The following is a 20,837-nucleotide window of genomic DNA, read 5'->3' as shown; positions in this document are numbered from 1 at the left end:
CGCTTTGACAACTAATTAGAGATATTAAATAAAGCCTAATTATAAAACAATCTCCATAATCATGGTACTGTAGTATGTGTTGTAGCTAATAATATCTTTGACCGCATAATTAGAAGATGATTAGAGGCGGTTATTGTAGCATCACTGTAGCCAATCATGGTGAAACTTAGCTCATTAGATTCGTCTCGAAAAATTACACCTATCCATAAAAAATTTTTGTAAATAAACTTCATGCATACATTCGTTTTTTTTTAAAAAAAATCAGAATGAACCAAACATGCCCAAGGCCGGAGGGGGGCACCGGTCTTTAAGAAACCCGATATGCACGGTGCAGGATCATTCGTCGCTCCCATGATGCGGCCGCATCCATGGTGCTCGTGCGCGCCAGTTGCTGCCGGTCCCCCGTCTTCTCCTCCAAGCATCCATCGAACGCGTCCGTGCGTGCATTATTGGCCAGTCCGCCGCGAACGAGAGCGGGTCCCACCTTGTTCCATCCGGACGCGGATCACCTCAATCATTCGAGGCGGGGCCGCCTGCCAGACGCCTGCGCCAACACCGCCAGGTCGCTGCCACGCCCATCGCGATCCTTCTTCGACTATCCAGTGCCTGCCCTGCCCGTCTCTTCCTCCTGAGCTGCACTGCACCACACGCCACCGGAGGTCGTTGCAAGTAGGGAGCGTAAGCCAAGCAAAGCTAGCTAAGGTGCTAAGCCGGAGCCGATCAAGCTAGTAGCAGCCATGGCGGAGGAGGCGTCGTCGGCGCCGGCGCCGGCGCCGGCCGGGGCGAAGATGACGATCGTGGCGGGGGTGGACGACAGCGACCACAGCTTCTACGCGCTGCAGTGGGCGCTCGGCCACTTCTTCCCGCCGGCGCAGCCGCAGCAGTACCGCCTCGTCGTCGTCACCGCCAAGCCCTCCGCCGCGTCCGCCGTCGGGCTCGCCGGGCCGGGTAGGTTACCCTTTCTGTTTTCCACAGCTCCGCCGCCCCATCTCTCGGATCGTCGATTATTCACCCGCGAACTGAATCATCATCGTCGATCGACCACCGACCAGGCGCGGCGGACGTGCTGCCGTTCGTGGAGGCGGACCTCAAGCGCGTCGCGCTGCGCGTCCTCGACAGGGCCAGGGAGCTCTGCGCCGCCGCGCAGGTGGCCGACGCCGAGTTCGAGGCGATCGAGGGCGACGCCAGGAGCGTCCTCTGCGACGCCGTCGAGAGGCACCTCGCCGAGATGCTCGTCGTCGGCAGCCACGGCTACGGCGCCATCAAAAGGTACAGTATCTCCTGCTGCCCCCTGCCTCTGCTGTGCTCTGTTATCCTCTGCTTTTCTCCCCTGTTTCCCTCCGGCAAATTAGTTTCCTAACACTGACAGAAGATGGCTGATTCCAGAAAAATACCACTGAAATTCCATCTTTTTTTTTTTTGAGAAGAAGGAGTGCATTTCATTATTCTGATAAAGGATTAGAATCAAGGTTTACAAGCTCAAAAACACAAGAAGGAGATTGATCTCTCCAAACAGCCGAATGCATACAACGTTTTGCTAACTGGGCTAACTCGTGAGCTACCTTATTGCACTCTCTTCCAATTTTACAAACTTTGACCTCTGGGATTGCAGACATAGCAAACTTTATTTCTTTCACTATGTTTGAGAAGCTAGCTCTGTTTTCAGCACCGGATAGCAGAGACTTTACCACATTATGACAATCAGATTCAATCACCATTGGTTTCCTGATCCATTCATTTGATAACTGAACCCCTTCAAGACAGGCCATTGCTTCGGCATCCTCCACCGACACACAGCGAATGCCATGCTTCCAAGCTGACAGCAGCACCTTCCCAGAATGATCTCTGATCACCATTCCTATGTTTGCTACTCCTGAAGGTTGGTCAAAAGCAGCATCCACATTTAGTTTCGTCCATCCTTGTGGTGGGCTAGTCCACCCCTGTCCAAATGAATGCTTATCACTATGTTCCTTCTCCTTTTTCCAACAGTCATATAATGGTGCTTTGCCCTTCTTATCATTTCCATCTTATTTTAACTGAAAAGTTAACGGAATGGTACTTTCCAAAATAGATTGTCACTTTCAGTGTTATTTTACGTTATGCTCTCTTCTCCTCTGTTTCCCCATCCAGCAACTGCATTTGGCCGCTCCAATCTTTACCTGCGCGTTACTTCCCTCTTCTCTGCTCCGAAACAAGTGACCCACATTTGTTGGCAGCGCCACAACACACCACAGGCCCAAAACTGATTTCAGGTCAACCAAAAACATGTGTTAAGGGTGATGATCATTGAGCTGTATGAATGCGTGTATGAATGTGTACGCCTGCGACGATCCGGATGACCAAGCCTAATCGTGGTTTTATCTGGAAATTTGGTGGCTGACAAAGACACTAAGAATTGAAAAGAAAAAATTACTATTGTCAACAATTTATATTCTCGGCTGAACCTGTCATCAATGTTTTTTAAAAAAAATTGCTTACACTACTATATCTGCAAACAGGGCACTGATTATCTTAGTATCCATTGCTTTATATACTACTTCGAAGCTGCATTCTTTTCCATCTTTCCCTTCTGAATTGATGCTTCTCCTTGCTCTCCCTTCACTTCTGTGTTACTGAGTACTGACTTTCCTGAACCTCCACCAGGGCTGTTCTTGGAAGCGTGAGCGATTACTGTGCCCACCACGCGCACTGCAGCGTGATGATCGTGAAGAAGCCCAAGACCAAGCACTAAGCACCGATCGGTGTGGCGATCTGACGACTCGTCAGTACTCGTCAGTATTGTCAAGTTGCACATGTGTCTGCTTTGTGAATAATCAGAAGATACATAACCGGTTGCTTGGTCGAGTAACCGGATATGCAATCCTACTGCCTACGGATCGACAAGTACAAAATAATTGCTGTCCAGCACCTCAAAAACATTGTTAGTATTTGTTCATGGAATGCAATACGTGTGAAGTGTATGTGTTTGATTGCAAATTCTGGTCTCCCCTGTTGTCAGTCTGAGATACAGAGTAACAAGGACTCCAAATTGGGGAAATGGTATCTCCATTTTGTTCGCTTCGACGAGCTCTTCGACAAGGTGCTCGAATTTAGTAAAGAAAATATGGTTTCGTTATAGTTTAAGATAGAATAATTTTCCATTGAAGAAATTTGCAATCCCGCACTTGCCATCAGTATGTCAGTCCCTAGCCTTCGTTTGGATGTTGGTATTGAGGTGGTGGAATTGCATTGGTGGAGGAATGCCAAAGCTCGGTGGAAATGGAAATGACCTTCAATGCCAAAGCCGCTGGCCCTGCCGACTGAGAGAGTCGGAGCTGGGTGACGGTGTCGGGCGGTCAGGGGGAGGAGGGCGGGATCTCAGGTGCTTGGAGATGGGAATCGATGGAGGATGGCTGGAGATGCTAGAGAATGAGGAGGGAGGGAACCTGCGACGTGCCGTCTTCTTCCTTCAGTCGCCCCTTCCGTTCCCCGGCGGCGGCAATTTTTGTTTTTCAGGGGCGCGAACGAAGGGGTACGCACGGATATAGAGCGGCGGGAGGGGGCGGAGGAGTCAATTCAGCCAAATTCAGAGTGGGAGGGCTCGGAACTGCAGGCGGGCTCCCGCGAGCATGGCCGAAAGTTTTGTGGTATTGCCATTCAATTCTCCGGGCCAATATCTAGACGATCCAAACAGCAGAATTGGAGCGGGTCTAATGCTGATGCCTAATTCTGGGCCTCAATACCAACATCCAAACGTAGTGTAAACTGTATAGGCAGAACTCTCCTCTGTAGTTGGCTAGCTACCTCGATCACATGAACCACTGTTTCCTCTAGAATCAACAGGGCAGGGTTTACGTGGACATGCAAGCGCTTCCCGCGCTCCGGGGTCTCCTCCCGACCTCTGGCCGTCCCTCCTCGATCGCGATCGAGGGGCAGTTAAGTTCGTTACACGAATAGCCACACAAGAACACACACACGCCTCGATCTCTCCCGCCTGTTTTGTTCATCAAATTGAACCATATCGTGCAAGGCGGCATGGCGGCGGCGGAGGAGGCGGCGGGAGGAGGAGGAGGTGGTGGATCGTCGCCGGGGAAGAGGCCGGTGATGGTGGTGGGGATCGACGACAGCGAGCACAGCTACTACGCGCTGGAGTGGACGCTGCAGCACTTCTTCGCGCCGGGGCAGCCGCAGCAGTACCGCCTCGCCGTGCTCACCGCCAAGCCGCCCGCGTCCTCCGTCATCGGCATCGCCGGCATCGGCGCGGCCGAGCTCCTGCCGACCGTCGAGGCCGACCTCAAGCGCACCGCCGCCAGGGTCATGGACAGGGCCAAGGGCCTCTGCGCCGAGGTACGTCGTCGTAGCAGTTACTGCACGCACGCTGCCTAGCTGGACCGATCGATGACCTAACAAGAAGAGAGCTAGCTGTAGCAGGTGGCCGACGTCAGCTACGAAGCCATCGAGGGAGACGCCAGGGGCGTGATCTGCGAGGCGGTCGACCGGCACCACGCCGAGATCCTGGTCATCGGCTGCCATGGCTACAGCAAGTGGAAGAGGTCGATCTCGATCGTCTTCAAATTTCTTGCTCATCTGATGATCCTCCATGCATGAGATCGATCAGCTTGTTCCGTTCCGCTGTTGGCTTAAACTTTTTCCTCCAAAAAATTCATGAACTAACTCCTCCGGCCGTGCGTGCGTGCAGGGCTGTTCTTGGAAGTGTGAGCGACTACTGCACCCACCACGCGCACTGCACCGTCATGGTCGTCAAGAGGCCAAAGCACAATCACTGACCGACTGACGACGGCGTTCTCTCCTCCTGGTGGGTGATGCTCCAGGCCGGCTCTGCAACAGAACAGAAATGAAACGGGGTCGTCTTCTCGTTTCGCTTTCATTCATAGGGGTGTAGTGATCTTATTCCAGCAGCACATTTAAAGATCCTAATTAGAGTAGTTTGTCGTCTTACATCGATGGATGATTTTCTTGATAATTTTTCTATGTGAATAACTAATATTTTTTTATAAAAAAACACTAGTCGCAAGGCAAGCTCCACGTATATCCTAGAGGATTGTGCCTTTTTCAATTTGTTAGAGAAATAACCATGCGTTAAATTAAATAAGAAATTTGGCACATTAAAATAAAAAAACTCAACACTTACTAAATATCTGACATATTGAGAGTGATTTGACGGAAGTTTCTGATGGATATAGTTGTAATGTCAAGAAAGGAATGGAAGTTAAATTTCAGTGTCAAATAAGGCAGAAAAAAATTTATAGTGCCATTTGAGGAACCGCGGGACTTTTATTCAGTGCCATATAGGGAATTTCCTTATAAATTTTCGAGTTACTCCTATTATGTGCTTCCATTTTCGCTTTTGACAAAAAAGTGTTTTGATTATTTCATAATGTGTAAATTGATTTGCTCAAATAATATGTGTTAAGGTCCTATGATTTACTTTGAACCAATAAAGTAGCTGAAGCATGTAAAAATCGTGCTACCTGATTTGGGCCTAATGGGTCGATTTTGGGAAGCAGGCCCAGGCGCAAGCGGAGCTTTTGCTGCGGTTTTTTTTATTTTTATATTTTCGTTTTTTATAAAAATATATTTTTGTTTTCGAAATTTACAGAAATATACCCAGCCGCTCCGCTGCCGGGCGGCCGGGACCTGGTCGCTCCTCTGCGGGGCGGCAGGGGCTTTTCTGCAAAAATTTTCGCTGAGGCCCCTGGAGGACCGCCGCCCGGCAGCGGAGCGGCCGGCCCCCAGGCCGCCCGGCAGTGGGGCGACCGCCTCCCAGAGGCCGCCGGCCCTCGTTTGTTTCACCAAAAATTCAGAAAAAAATTCTCGGTTTGTCGTAATACTATTTATATAATATATAATGGTCTAACAGTTCATTGGTACTGCAAAACTGTGCTTGCATTGCAAGGTAGCATAAACGAAGTTTGAGTACAAAATATGAAAACCAAGACGCCAGGTCCATAATAACAATAGAAAAACAAGTGGCAACAACTAACCACCCCTACCGTGCCGACCTCTCTTATGTTGTGCGTGTACGTGATCTGTAGGGTAGTTATGACGGTCCGGTGGCCTCACGTCTCTGGCAGGACGGCGTAACTGAGGCAGAGGTATATGCAAGCTGGGATCATCGTCCTGGGCAGGCGTAGCAAATAACCGTGTAAAGTCGTCGAAGGAGGCCTCGTCTTTGTCGAAGGAGTCTGCCGCCCCGCTGCCGGGCGGCCTGGGGGGCCGGCCGCCCCACTATCGGGCGACCGATCTTCCAGGGGCTTCAGCGCAAATTCTTCGCAAAATTTTTTGCAGAAAAGCCATTGCCGTCTCGCAGCGGGACGACCCGGTCCCGGCCGCCCCGGCCGGGGCGGCCGGGTATATTCCTGTAATTTTTGAAAATGAAAATATATTTTTGTAAAAAACGAAAATAAAAAATAAAAAAATAAAAAAACCGCGAGCTTTGCTTCCTTGCTGCCTGCGCGGACTCTAACCGCCAGCATCAGAAAAGCTAGGAGAGCTAGCTCCTCGTCGACCCTTCCCCGCCCAAGCCGCCGCCGCCGCCTCTGCCGGTCTGGGCCACGCCGCTGGCCTGGCCTCCACCGCCACCATCCCCGACCTCGCCGCATCTTCTATTCCCGCACTCGCGCGCCAACTCCGCGATCCTCACGAGCGGGCAGCGGATGATGACCTCCGTCGCGCTCGCGCCGCGGGCTAGGTGTTCGACGGAATGATGCGCCGGGAAGCGGCGGCCTCGCTGCACCGGTCTCTCGCCTGGTTCGTCGAGCATGACGGCACGGAGAGGACCCTCTCGCTCGTCGCGGTGAAGGCGAGGCAGCACGGAGCCCTGGGCCCGGCGGACCTCGCGTGCGCCCTGCGAACGTGCAGGGGGCGGGGCGATCGCTGGCCGCGTGTGCTGGAGGTCCACGCGACGTCAGTGGTGCGTGGGCTCGGGGGTGACCGTCTCATTGGCAACCTGCTGATCGATCTGTACGCGAAGAATGGGCTCCTGCAGCGGGCAAGGCAGGTGTTTGAGGGTCTGTCTGCCAGGGACCATGTCTCGTGGGTGGCAATGCTGTCCGTGTACGCACAGAATGGTCTGGGAACAGAAGCTCTCAGGTTGTTTCGCCAGATGCATCGATCCGCAGTTGTTCCGACTCCGTATGTTCTGTCCAGTGTGCTGAGTGCTTGCACTAAGGCAGAGTTTTTTGCACAAGGTCGGCTGATCCATGCCCAAGTTTACAAGCAAGGATTCTGTTCGGAGACCTTCGTGGGGAATGCGCTTATTGCTCTCTACTTACGATATGGATCATTTAAGCTAGCTGAAAGGGTATTCTCTGACATGCCGTTCTGTGACAGAGTGACGTTCAATACATTGATCTCAGGACATGCTCAGTGTGAACATGGTGAGCGTTCTTTGGAGATCTTTGATGAGATGCAGTCGTCAGGGTTGAGGCCTGACTGTGTGACAGTAGCTAGTCTGCTTGCAGCCTGTGCCTCCGTGGGGGATCTTCAAAAGGGAAAACAACTCCATTCATATTTACTGAAAGCAGGTATGTCTATGGATTACATAACTGAAGGCTCACTCCTCGATCTCTATGTGAAATGTGGTGACATTGAAACAGCCCATGAGATCTTTGATTCAGGTGATAGGACGAATGTGGTACTATGGAATCTAATGCTTGTGGCATATGGGCAGATCAGTGATCTAGCAAAATCCTTTGAAATCTTTTGTCAGATGCAAGCTGCTGGTATTCGCCCCAACCAATTCAGCTACCCGTGCATTCTGAGGACTTGCACTTGCAGTGGTCAAATTGAACTTGGAGACCAGATTCATTCATTAAGCATAAAAAATGGCTTCGAATCTGACATGTATGTTAGTGGTGTACTGATAGATATGTATTCCAAATATGGGTGGCTTGATAAAGCTCGCAGAATTCTTGAAATGCTTGGAAACAAAGATGTGGTCTCATGGACTTCCATGATTGCTGGATATGTGCAGCATGGCCTTTGTGAAGAGGCTCTTGCAACATTCAAAGAAATGCAGAATTTTGGAATTTGGCCAGATAACATAGGACTAGCTAGTGCCGCAAGTGCTTGTGCTGGAATCAAAGCAATGCGCCAGGGCTTGCAGATTCATGCTCGGGTTTATGTGTCTGGTTATTCAGCTGATGTTTCAATTTGGAACACGTTGGTAAACCTGTATGCAAGATGTGGAAGAAGCGAAGAAGCTTTCTCTTTGTTTCGGGCAATTGAACGTAAGGATGAGATTACATGGAATGGAATGGTCTCCGGTTTTGGACAAAGTGGTCTATATGAACAAGCTCTCAAGGTATTCAAGCAGATGGGCCAAGCAGGTACCAAGTACAATGTGTTCACATTTGTTTCCTCTATAAGCGCTTCTGCTAACCTTGCAGATATAAAACAAGGAAAACAAGTACATTGTAGAGCTATTAAGACAGGGCACACCTCTGAAACTGAAGTTTCTAATGCTTTGATTTCACTATATGGAAAGTGTGGAAGTATTGAAGATGCCAAAATGGAGTTTTCTGAAATGTCTGAGAGGAATGAGGTGTCATGGAATACTATCATCACAAGTTTTTCACAGCACGGACATGGACTAGAAGCTTTGGGTTTATTTGATCAAATGAAGCAAGAAGGTCTAAAACCAAATGATGTCACATTCATAGGCGTGCTAGCTGCTTGCAGTCATGTGGGTTTGGTTGAGGAAGGCCTTAGACACTTTAAATCCATGTCTAATGAGTATGGACTTACTCCAACACCTGACCATTATGCTTGTGTTGTGGATATTCTTGGACGAGCTGGTCAACTTGATCGTGCAAGGAGATTTGTTGAGGAAATGCCAATAGCCGCTGATGCAATGGTTTGGAGAACCCTTCTCAGTGCTTGTAAAGTACACAAGAACATAGAAATTGGGGAGCTTGCTGCCAAACATCTATTGGAGTTAGAGCCTCATGATTCAGCGTCCTATGTCCTTCTTTCAAATGCATATGCTGTTACTGGAAAGTGGTCCAATAGGGATCAGGTCAGAAAGATGATGAAAGATAGAGGAGTAAAAAAGGAACCAGGTCGTAGTTGGATTGAGGTAAAGAGTGCAGTTCATGCATTCTTTGCTGGTGATCGGTTGCACCCCTTGGCTGACCAGATATACAGATTTTTAGCTGATCTAAATGATAAGATAGCCAAAATAGGGTACAAACAAGATAATTACCATCTCTTCCACGAAAGAGAGCAAGAACAGAGAGATCCCACTTCCTTCGTCCATAGTGAGAAGTTAGCTGTTGCTTTTGGGTTAATGAGTTTGCCTCCTTGTATGCCCCTTCGGGTGATTAAGAATCTTCGTGTCTGCAATGACTGCCACAATTGGATGAAATTTACCTCTGATGTCACAGGAAGAGAAATTGTATTAAGGGATGTGTACAGATTTCACCATTTCACCAATGGCAGTTGTTCATGTGGAGACTTCTGGTGAATTATATGCTGTGTTCATTTCCAATGTTTCCATTTGTGCTTATTATGATGCCACGTTAAGTATTTTAAGTGGGACCTACAAAAGTTCTTTCGCTTTTACATGTACATCTGACATTGCAACTGAGCAGATAAAGCAACGTTGAGAGCTTCGGATCAGGTAAGGTATGTTCATGCCCATAACATTCTAATGGTTTTCCATCCTTGTGGTAATCAATTTGATCTTTGGCACTTTGTCTCAATCTATATAATTATATGGACGTGGCTAACTTACGGCCAGCCGTAAATTAATCTGCTCTTACGGCCTCTCTATTTTTGGAAAGTGGAACCGTCCACTATTAGCTTCTTGCCTTTTCTGGTAAAATCTGCTATTGACGCCTTTTTTTGCAAGCACACATCGCTCCACGGTGTGCAGTGGGCCCACACAAGATTCCTACCGAAGAAACAAGTCTCAAGTTGAAAAAATGCGTAGTTTTACAATTGAGCAACCAAATTCAAATCTGATTGTACCATTGTGTTCACCTCGGCAAAAACTTTAAAACAAGATCTCACTTCAATATATTTCGATCTCTTTACAGTGAGAAGCATTTTTGTTAAAAGTTGAAAGCATATTATAATAACTCATAAGCAATTTACAATAAATGTACAAGCAAATAATGACCATGATTCAAAACAACATTTGTTTCTTCACCAAAACAGAGCAAATCGAGATGAAATCCCAACAAAAGTTGCATTTTGCTTCAAGGACAGAACATCCGCGTAAAGTAGTTCTTCTCATCTCCTCATTCTTTAATTGCTCCTCTTATCCACGCATATAGAAGTAGCATTTTACTTCATAGACAAAATCATTTTAGTGAATAAACTAATGAGCTACTTAACTGACCAACCAAAGCAAGCAACCAATGATTAAATAATGGAACTAGCAGTAGCATCACTATAGCGTGAAAAATAAAATCCATAAACCTGACATCTGAAACCTTGCTGAGTGCTGATCTGCTTACCTACCCAAGCTGGTGATGATAGCCATTGTTGTTGTTGCCACGACAAAACAACTCCTGCCGCCGCTGCTACTCAATCAAACAAGAGGAATTGAGATGTTGTTATTCCTGTCACCCTCGAGCGGAGAGGTGAAACTTCAGTAAATTGTAGACAAAATCCAATCAAAAATGGTTTACTTCAAAACAACATTGTTTCTTCATCAAAATAGGGCAAAATCGAGATGAAATGCCTGCAAAACTAGCATTTTACTTCATAGAAAACATCGACATAAAAAGTAGTCTTCTCATCTCATCGTTGTTTAATTTCTCTTGATAAAAGTTAAGCTGCAGTTGCCTTCATCTGCAAATGATGCTAGAAAAACTACTATGCAGGTCAAATGAGATGAACAAAAGCACATGAGCTAAAGTTCATTTTAGTAAATAAACTAATGAACTACTCAATTGACCGAACAAAGCAAGCAACCAGTGACTAAATAATGGAACTAGCAGTAGCATCAATATAGCATGAAAAATAAAATCCATAAACCTGACATGTGAAACCTTGCTGAGTGCTAATCTGCTTACCTACCCAAGCTGATGATGATAGCCATTGTTGTTGTTGCCGCGACAAAACAACTCCTGCCGCTACTGCAACTCAATCAAACATAATGCTGTTACAAAGTTGATGAGCTTGAGCTTAGACAAGTTGACACTGTTAGCAATTTGAATGAGCAAGAATTCGTAAGTATCTTTCACCAATACCGATTCCTTCTCTACAAGCTCTGACATATCTTGATGTTGCTCTGCAACTTGTTTTTACACCCAGCTCCTGCATGTTTTAACACACAGCTCCTGCAGCAAACAATAACTTTAAACTCTACATGATTTTATTGTTATTACAAATCAACATGAAAATTTGGTGCCAAGTGAAACCAGCTCCAAATAGATAGGTAGAGGATACAACCCTTTTATCTAAAAGAGTTTCACAGGCACGCCGGTTTAATTCTTTGAAGAAGTGCGCAAGGTGTATCTATGGTTCCATGTGCTTTCATCCTTTGGTGAGTAGAAAAGGATCAGTGCACACAATTGCAGCTCATCCTGGAGCTTTCTGAAATCATATTTCTCATACAGAACTATCAAAACCAATGCTGAAAATCAAAAAAGGAACAAAGTGTAAAATCAAAACCTATCCAATATACAACTATATTATTGCTAGCAATTGTCAGACATATGCTGAAAATAAAATATGCTATCATAGAATGAATAATTTGCACGTTGTTTTTGCATAACTGGCCTACAAATGATTGATAGCAAAAAGACAAAAATGTGCTAATTAGCTCCTTTTAGAACAAATTATAGTTAGCACACAACTAAAATGGATGCAAACTGCTCATGCAAGATATGTAAATTGCTTAATAAATAATAAGAAAATGCTAGAGAGCGAAGCTATAGTTGTGGAAGGAATACAACCTACCATTTAACTATAAACTAAAAAAATTATAGCCAAGAAAATGCTAGAGAAATTGACTTCCCCTTCACCAAACCAAAGCAACCAAAAAATTATTTTCAATTTCTGCATGTATAATAAATAGAATTGGCCTCTCCTGTGACTTTGGCTTTGATAATTCGGTCATCTCAGATATGATAATACTCCTAGAACATGACCAAACCAGATCATTGCACATCCAGGGTAAAACCAGGGTAAAATTCAGTGTTCTAGGGGCTGATATGAACGATGATTAAGCATGATACACGACAAACTGAAGTAAGGAGGGAACCAATGAATCATAAACAGAGAGCAATGAATCAAAATGTTTTCCAGTTGCAGGGGCAGGTATCTATTCTACATAGAAGAATAAGGTAGACTAATGTCTATTATGTAGTACTCACAGCCAAAGACAAGCAATGCATATTCAATTTCGATACTAGATGAAAGACGCTGAGCTGCTTACCTGCCCAAGCTGGTGACAGACGCTGCTGCTGGTGCAGTGGCTAAACAACTGTTACCGCTGTCGCTGCTATGCCGACCCAATCGAAGAAGAGGTAACGGAGCTCATGTTATCCCTATCTGCATGAAGCAGAGAAGAGAAATTACGGCAAATGCAGACAAAAAGAGCAGACCAATATCAAATGGGGATTGTCTTTCTTCAGAAGCTGGAACTTTGAACAAAAATTAAAAAAATCAGGAAATGCTTTAGATGAAAAAATGATCCAATAAATTTGCCCAATGAAATATATGAATTTGTCTTATGCTAAAAGTGTTATTGCCTAATTCGGGACCACATACTACAATGATAGTAAAAAAATGTGTAAGAATATTCAATGAAGTTGCCTAATAAAAATGCATGAATTTGCCTGAACCTAGAAGATGTTATTGGCTTATTGCCTAATTCAGAACCCACCACATGGAAAATGCATGAACATATAAAAATGTCAGAGGACATTTGTTTTCAAGACATATTGCGTTAACTAACTGATGACACGGCATAGATAGCAGAATAATATTATTGTCCAATTCCTACCAATATTATTACCTAGTTCTAAAAATGCTTCTAGTATTTGATGAATTGATGTATTTGCCTACTGGAAAGTACTGAAATGTTTCTCATATTTGATGTATTTGCCTGCTGGAAAGTACTGAAATGCATCTAGTAATTTTTTTAGTTAAAATGCTTCTAGTAATTGATATAATTCTCTATAGTAAAGTACTGAAAATGCTTCCTTATTTTGACAAAAATGCCTATTGCAAAGTACTGAAATGCTTATGATGATGTGAAAAAGAATGCATAGATGCATTATATTCTCTACATATAGTTAAATCCCATTACAGAAGAAATGTTAAACAAATTGTGAGGTGAATTTTAGTGCCCAATATCTCCATACAAAATGAAACTATCGAACAAAGTAACGAGGTTAAACAGTGGGTTAATGATGAAATCTATATTGCAGAAGATATTAACAAGTTCCATAAATAATGCAAATATCAGACTCCTACAGTTTGCAATGTACCCATTAAGTCATTACCATGAACAAACCCATTTCCACACAATACCAGAATTAATGTGGATTAACCAATAAATCAAACCAAATTAGTATGATCAGTTATGATTGTATGAACTATTAAGACTATTGGTTGTGTGACAGTGAGTCTGCACTTGTCATGCCTGATCACATGAACACCCTCCATGGCCGCCTCACCTCGTCGCATCCACACCATCCGGATCGTACTCCTTCATCCCTGCGCCCGCCCATCAACAGTTCAATTACATCAACATGTAGCATTTCCCCCAATCGAACAGCTCGTGGGAACAGCCAAACTTGTGAAGTTGTTGTAGATGGCGCCGGCGCCGGACGAGAACACCGTGCGGCACTGGTCGAACATGGCGGCGAGAACACAGGGGCATGAGCGTATTGTCCTTGTCAAAGATGACGCCGCGGAAGCAGCGCAGCGGAGCTAGGCCCAGTCGAGCCGCCCCCAGGAAGTGCGCGTGGCCAGGGGTGGGGGTGCGGGCAGGGAAGATGACCACGACTCTTGAGCGCGCAGATCCGGGTAGGGGAGGAGTCGTCAGGTGAGCTGATGAAGACCGGCGACCAGCTACCATCCATGGCGGCAGGGAACCTAGGGTTTGCAGGGTACAGTGGGAGGTAGAGAGGGGGGATGGGTTAGAGAGACGGGGGGGTGTTGGCAGCCGCCGGCGACCTGCTGCGGCGGCAGCCGTAGATGGCCGGGAAAGGAGGGCGCAGGCGGTGGGCAGCGCGCCCTGCCCCGCCTTGAGGGGGAGCCGCGTTGGGTGGGAGCTTTTTTTTTACGGCAAGCAAGGGTAGGAGCTGTTGGTGGGTGGATGATGGGTCGGGGATGGTGCTGATGCCTGACGGCCTGTGGGTGAGTGGGAGCCGCCCTCCTTTGTGAACATGTCGTGTGGATGAAAGACAAGCGGCCGTGTAGGTGAACAAATTTACGACCGGCTACAATGAAGTCTTTACCTAATTATATTTGCTTGTTTCAGGTGAGACATTTGTTGCACTACAAGCAACCTTGCTTCATTGGAAGAGAGGGTGACTGAGTAGTTGCCGGCAAGCAGGGAAGATTGGTCCCTGCCACTCCGGCTGGCCGGCCGCTTCCCCAGCCCACAGGGTCACAGCCGGACCTAGCTGTCACCCTCACCGCTCCAGGCCGACACCTCCCCAACTCACAGCTGATAATTCCCCAGTCCCCAGCAGAGTATGTGCTTTTAGCCAACCTTGTACTCCCACGTCGGTGCTGAGGACCGTAATATATATCCACGGTAACATATAAAATGAGAACGCTAGTCGTAGTAGTACTACCTCCGGGCCATGGCCGAACAAGTGGTTATTTGCTGTTTTCCCTATATACCTCCGTTCCAAATTGTAGGTTGTTTTTACAAATCTATACATAGGTTTTGCTATACACCTAGATAAACTTGTGTCTAATACATTATAGAAAATATGTATCTAGATTTGCCAAAACAACCTACGATTTGGAATTGGAATACGATTTGGAATTGGAATGGAGGGAGTAGTTCAGAAGAAAACACATACGACCTAACCAAGATAAATGCAAAGTTTATATAGTAGTAGCTAGCTATAGTCAAGACAGCGAGGATGCATGCAACATATGTAGGTTTGCTGGGTTGTAGAGCCAGTGAGCCACCTCGAGTCCTCAGGTCAACTATTATACATTACACGTTAGGGTTGATCATCCCCACTGGCTGGCCTGAAGTTGTAAATATCAACGGCTTCACGCCTTCACCCTGATCATGGGCTACCGGTCCGTTAATGGGCCGGGATTGTGTGTTTTTTTTTTTGAAATTAACAAACCAAGCATGCAAGGAGCACTATCGACTGTACAAAAATGAAGTAAACTCAGAGTAGGCAATTGAGAATTGGGATGTGGCGAAGTACGAAGCCAGATCACGTGAACTAAACAGGCTGGCTTTTAGAATTAACAGAACGACCTCGCGCTTGCTGCACTGGTCGTGATCACACCTCGTTCTTGCCATAAATAAACACACTGGCCCGTTTGGTTTCTCCGTGCTACGTCCTAGCATAATTTTTTTTTTATGCATAGAATACTAAATGAAGTCTATTTGCAAAATCTCTTTAGGGATGGGTGTAACTTTTCGCGACGAATTTAATAACGATAATTAATTGATGATTGTCTACAGTGATGCTATAGTAACCATCCTCAAATCACGCGACCAAAGGTCTCATTAGATTCTTCAAGGTTCTTAATGCAAGAGTTCTGAAGTTAGTTTTGTAAACTGTTATTATTTAGTACCCCTAATTATTGGTCAAAGTTGCTACAGTTCCTATCGTAGCACAAACCAAACAGGGCCACTGTTTACCTACAGCCACCTTAGAGCAAGTATTATGAGGAGTTGGGAGCGGGCAAAATTCAATGGGGAGGAGAGAGAAAGCAGGAGAGAGAGAGGGAAGCCGGGCGGCTGCCGAGTCGCTCGCTCGAGCGGGCGCATACGTGCTCCGGCTGCTTCCATTCGTTGCTTTTTCAACTCCGCACTATTAAATGTCTGGCTCCCATTGGCTGCACTTTTCACTCTGTACTAAATGTTCGCGGAGTCCACTATTTGTTGCAGCCGGCAGCGGGCGTAACTATTAGTCTTGCTCTTAGTATGCAGTAAGAATAGAGGAAGTGTGCATGCACGCTATACGTAGTTTCGGTTGGTAACAGTCGACCTCAAGTCTTGAGGCCAGGGGAACTATAGCTTTGAATCCATTTGACGATTCGGAGTGGGCTGAAGTGATAAATTAATGCACTAATTAACAAGACATATTTCATCTCTCAAAAAAAGAAGAAGACATATTTCATGATAGATTTAACAAAACTGATTTAGTGTGCCGTAGATGTTGATACATTTCTCTATAAACTTCATCAAAATTAGAGAAGTTCGACTTTCATCATTTGGAAAAGAGAGAGTAGTACTGGTAGTGTGTGAGACATCTCCGTGTCCTACAGCTTTACTCGCTGGTGGATGGAAGTTTGCTGAACAGGTGGCCAAGCTACTCAATTAGACATGGAATTCAGGCTTTGTGTTGGATCTAATCTCGTCCTAAGCATCAGCATGGATATAAGCATAGCGTTTCCTTACTTGAAATACATGATCGAGGAGGGAGGATGTGTCTGCCAGTATGCATACAGGCTTTGCTGACTTTCTTTCATTGCAATAGTCACCTTTGGTTTGGCACTCTGGGGCAGAAGAATGGCTATCCTGGGCGACGCCGCTATCAACCCGGAATGGCCTGATCATGAGGCAGAGATCAACACGTATGCCAGAAATATGCGTGCGCTATTCAGATGTGTGAAGGGACTGGCTATACTGGTGATTACATGGGCTACTGTCGTCCTGCTTGGTGGCTTCGTCTCGGTGCTACAGAAAGACTTTTGGAGTCTTACAGGTCATCACCGTGGTCCAGTTAGCCGGGTTAGCATACTCACCATTTTTTTTCACTCATGCATCAATATCTTTACTTCTATAGCAATTCACAGTTTAATTTTGCCACCGCACCTTACATATGGTCATTTCATTATTGTTAGATGATTCTAATTTATGTGGTTACAATTGTTAGTGTTATGATAAAATGTTTAAGCTCGAGTCTGGAACAAAGGCTTTTCATGAGAAAAATGAAAACCATAGCAGCGATCATGACGACTGCGAGTTGCAACCAGGTCCACTAGTAGTTACATTAGACTGCAGTCATGGATTTTCTATGGGTTGCTGCTCTACGACCCACCAATATAATGCAAGGGCGATGAATCTACAAGAGTTGTGTGATGAGGTCCACTCCAGTGCATGCTATCGACACCATGTTGGTCAAGCTCGCCAGACTGAATACGGTCTCCGGCCGGCCACTGGGTATAATTTGTGTCCCAGTTGATCGAGCTTCGAGCCTGTCAATCGTTACCTTGGTTGCTGTACTTTTTGAGAGACCGTCTTTTTTTTTTATGAAAGTCTTTAGAAGACTTCACCCCTCTTTGGTCATTCTCTATCGACCAGGCGTAGCAAAAGATATGAAGTGTATATGAAGCGCAACCGGATCTGACTACGGCCGCAACTAGTATTTATTTGCATCACAGTATAGTGTCCGTCAACGTGATCTTCCTTGACGCCAGCCAAGACATCAGCTCTGCTTTCTCGCTCTGCTCTGCTCTGCTGCCATGTTTTCTCTTCGCAGTTGTGGCCGGCAGCCTAGCCATCAGCTCAGTTGCGCCTCCTCTACTCTGAATGTAAACGACCTTCACCGGTCGGTGATTCTTGGCTCGTCGTGGCAGCTGAGCAAAGGGGAGGAACCCGGGAGGAGGAGGAGGCCGAGGAGTCACAGTCACCCACCCCAGCAGCGTCGTCGTGTCTTCCACCACCCATGCGGTAGCGGCGCGGCGGCGCGGCCGTGCGGCGTCGTCGGCGACCGGGTGACGGTCCTGACCATCGATGGTGGCGGCATCCGGGGCCTCATCCCGGGCACGGTGCTAGCCTTCCTCGAGGCCCGGCTGCAGGAGCAGGACGGGCCGGCGGCGAGGCTGGCGGACTACTTCGACTACATCGCCGGGACGAGCACCGGCGGGCTCATCGCGGCGATGCTGGCCACGCCGGGAAAGGACGGGCGCCCACGCTTCTCCGCCGACGGTATCAACCCCTTCTACCTCGAGCACGGCCCGCACATCTTCCCTCAGAGGTGGAGCAGCCTCGCTGCTGGCATTGCCGCGGCGTGGGGCCCCAAGTACGACGGCGAGTACCTCCGGGCCTTGATCCGGGAGAAGCTCGGCGAGAAGAGGGTGCTCGACACGCTCACCAATGTCGTCATCCCCACCTTCGACATCAAGCTGCTGCAGCCTATCATCTTCTCGACATACGACGTATGTATACTCACGACCACTGCCTCACAGCTATATGTAAAGGAACAAAATAATCCCAACCGTAGAACCGCTGCATCTCGCAAAGAGGCACATTAAGGTTAATTTTAATTAGGAAAAAAATCCAGTTTATATATGTCCTTAACTATCATGAAAATCTGATTTTCGATCTTCAACTACAAAACCGAATAACGAGAGTCATCCAACTATCTAAATCGGAAAAGTTTGGCACTTTCTATGGTTTTAAAAAAGGTTTTGTATTTTTTTTTAAAATTGATTAGATCTAAAAATAAAAACTAATTTATTTTAAATCAGAAAAATATGAAGCCAGTACCAATTTTTTTCTCTAAAAATATAATATATCTATTGTTGCTCTATTTGAATCTTGTTTCTTCAAAAAAAAATTTCTCGAATACACAGGAGAGTTGCGTATCATTGTATTAAGGAGTGAAAAATAGTTTTACAACGACGCGGAGCAGTCCCTCTCGCAACACACAAAGCATCAACAGACGCAAAGGAAAGACAACAGCCCGGGATCGGAGGAACTCAGAGAAAGCAATTACTTAGAATATAAAATGAATTAGATCCGAATAACTTACACATAAATAAAAATTTCTAGGTTAAATAGAAATTTCTAGGTGAAAGCTTAGTTTATCCAATTACATATTAGTACCAGAAGATTTTGGTGGCATCACTTTCTCTCGCATAAGGTCCATTTGATATCAAACAAAGGTGGATCCAGCAGATTTTCTCACACTATAGCGAAGTGCAAGTCTTTGTAGTGCCTGGGATTTGGTCCATAAAGATAAGGTAGAGTGCCAGTAAATAAGTTACATTTTTAGAAAAATGCTGACACCCATTTTTTTTTAATTTAAAATGAACTAGTTATAAATTTTTCAGTTCAAACTTGAATAATCTTAATTTTTATAAATTGAAAAACCACCATCGAAACCACTCAAACGGACAAATTTGCCTGGTTTCGATAATTAGATAGCCTAGGTATCCGATTTTGTAGTTGAAAGTTGAAAATTGGACTTTTGTGATGTTAGAAGATGTAAACTGGACTTTTTCCTTTTCTTTACTGGTCCCAATGTGAGAAGCATTTTTGAATTTTCAACATCTAGATTCAATTCCAACCCATGATAAAAAGTTTCAAAAATAAATCCAGTTACTAATAAGCCTTCACCCATAATTAGAAGAGATGTACATCACGTACTGAAGTCTCCAACCTTTAGCTGGCCTGAAAACTCGGTGTTTCTCCTCTTCCTTTTGCCTCAGGAGCAAAACCGACCGTAATGGTTATCTAACTAATCGTCACAAGGTTTCTACCATTCGTAAGAATTTTTAAAATTTATACTTTTTATACATCCGGTGAGTTCTCTGCTAATAATAACAACAACAACATCAGATGTTGTGTGTTGCGGTAACTCATGGAAATCGTTCGTTTCTGAAACAGGCCAAGGTCACGCCTTCGAAAAATGCGCTGCTATCTGATGTCTGCATCGGCACGTCGGCAGCTCCGACCTATCTCCCAGCACACTACTTTTGGACCAAAGATGCCAACAGAGAAAAGTGCGAATACAACCTCATCGACGGCGGTGTTGCGGCCAACAATCCGGTCTGTTAACGGCAGCTTTTCACGATTGTGTTCCTCAATATCACAGCAATGTGATGATCATGACGCGCAGTGTCTGCTCTAATTTGCACCTGCTGCATCATCCCTGCAGACAATGGTTGCCATGACGATGATCACGGAAGAGATAATCATGGCCAGGAAAGAGGACGCGCACCAGTACCTGACCACTCCGGATGAGAACTGCGGCCGGTTCCTGGTGCTGTCCATCGGCACCGGCTTGAGGTCCGAGGAGGAGCAGTACACCGCGGAGACCTGCTCCAGGTGGGGCAAAATCGGGTGGGTGCGCAAGAGGGGCATGGTGCCCATCACGGACTTCTTCATGGCCGCCAGCTCCGACCTCGTCGACATCCACGTCGCCACCAAGTTCAAGCTGTACCGCAGCGAGAGCAACTACCTCCGCCTCCAGGACAACACGCTCGGCGGCACCGCCGCGGCGGTGGACGCCGCGACGCCGGAGAACATGGGGGACCTCGTCGGGACCGGCGAGAACCTGCTGAGGCAGCAGGTGTCGAGGGTCAACGTGGACACCGGCAAGTACGAGGTGGTGCCGGGTGAGAGGACCAATGCGCAAGCTCTCGCCGACCTGGCGAGACAGCTCTCCGAGGAGAGGACGACGAGGCTCAGGCAAGGGAAGGCTGTGCCAGGCCGTGGCGTCTGTGCGGCGCGGTAGGGAATGCCGATGGCTAGTCCATCTTCTTATTAGCACAATAATTTATTTCAGAAATAGTTTGGGGTGACAAAAATTCTAGAGGTTCCATGTATAAGGCAAAAGTTAAATAGCCCCGGGTTCATGTCGACTAAATTTTGTTTGTCTTGTTTGTAGACATAAAAAAATTGAGCTGGAGCTTTTGTTGAGTAGACATATAGACAAAGG

At 46.2% G+C, this 20,837-nt stretch overlaps 4 protein-coding genes and 1 long non-coding RNA gene across 9 annotated transcripts; 4 read left to right on the top strand and 1 right to left on the bottom strand.

Annotated features, from left to right (window-relative positions):
* The first annotated feature begins 514 nt into the window (after positions 1-514).
* Positions 515-3,078, top strand: LOC120699728 (universal stress protein PHOS34-like). Of its 3 annotated transcripts, none has more exons than XM_039983779.1 (4): positions 515-948; positions 1,053-1,269; positions 1,765-1,879; positions 2,644-3,078. In XM_039983779.1, exons 1-3 carry the CDS (start codon positions 738-740, stop codon positions 1,847-1,849), a joined length of 513 nt encoding a protein of 170 aa, XP_039839713.1. In that variant the 5' UTR covers positions 515-737; the 3' UTR covers positions 1,850-1,879; positions 2,644-3,078. The 3 variants fall into 3 exon arrangements, with proteins under 3 accessions (XP_039839713.1, XP_039839715.1, XP_039839712.1); XM_039983781.1 differs by having other exon boundaries at positions 1,761-1,879; positions 2,644-3,072; XM_039983778.1 differs by lacking the exon at positions 1,765-1,879 and having other exon boundaries at positions 534-948; positions 2,644-3,072.
* A 936-nt stretch (positions 3,079-4,014) lies between these two features.
* Positions 4,015-4,933, top strand: LOC120701547 (universal stress protein PHOS34-like). Its single transcript, XM_039985554.1, has 3 exons — positions 4,015-4,326; positions 4,408-4,532; positions 4,679-4,933. The coding sequence occupies exons 1-3, from the start codon at positions 4,015-4,017 to the stop codon at positions 4,764-4,766; spliced, it is 525 nt and encodes a 174-aa protein (XP_039841488.1). The 3' UTR covers positions 4,767-4,933.
* A 1,527-nt stretch (positions 4,934-6,460) lies between these two features.
* LOC120699726 (pentatricopeptide repeat-containing protein At4g13650-like) lies at positions 6,461-14,793 on the top strand. 2 transcript variants are annotated; one of them, XM_039983777.1, is made up of 2 exons: positions 6,461-9,622; positions 14,447-14,793. In XM_039983777.1, exon 1 carries the CDS (start codon positions 6,704-6,706, stop codon positions 9,464-9,466), a length of 2,763 nt encoding a protein of 920 aa, XP_039839711.1. In that variant the 5' UTR covers positions 6,461-6,703; the 3' UTR covers positions 9,467-9,622; positions 14,447-14,793. The 2 variants fall into 2 exon arrangements, with proteins under 2 accessions (XP_039839711.1, XP_039839710.1); XM_039983776.1 differs by having other exon boundaries at positions 6,461-9,627.
* LOC120699727 lies at positions 10,117-11,452 on the bottom strand. 2 transcript variants are annotated; one of them, XR_005685574.1, is made up of 2 exons: positions 11,025-11,452; positions 10,117-10,526 (listed from the first exon to the last, which is right to left on the bottom strand). It is a non-coding gene; the product is annotated as an uncharacterized LOC120699727 (long non-coding RNA). The 2 variants fall into 2 exon arrangements; XR_005685575.1 differs by having other exon boundaries at positions 10,117-10,293.
* Positions 14,794-17,636: 2,843 nt separating the features above from the next.
* Positions 17,637-20,633, top strand: LOC120701063 (patatin-like protein 1). Its single transcript, XM_039985234.1, has 3 exons — positions 17,637-18,330; positions 19,784-19,945; positions 20,055-20,633. The coding sequence occupies exons 1-3, from the start codon at positions 18,052-18,054 to the stop codon at positions 20,631-20,633; spliced, it is 1,020 nt and encodes a 339-aa protein (XP_039841168.1). The 5' UTR covers positions 17,637-18,051.
* The last annotated feature ends 204 nt before the right edge of the window (positions 20,634-20,837 follow it).

Source organism: Panicum virgatum, chromosome 3K (assembly GCF_016808335.1).
Source record: "Panicum virgatum strain AP13 chromosome 3K, P.virgatum_v5, whole genome shotgun sequence".
In the NCBI taxonomy this organism is placed as follows: domain Eukaryota; kingdom Viridiplantae; phylum Streptophyta; class Magnoliopsida; order Poales; family Poaceae; genus Panicum; species Panicum virgatum.
Note: the sequence above shows the minus strand (reverse complement) of the source record. Positions and strands in the feature narration are given on the sequence as shown.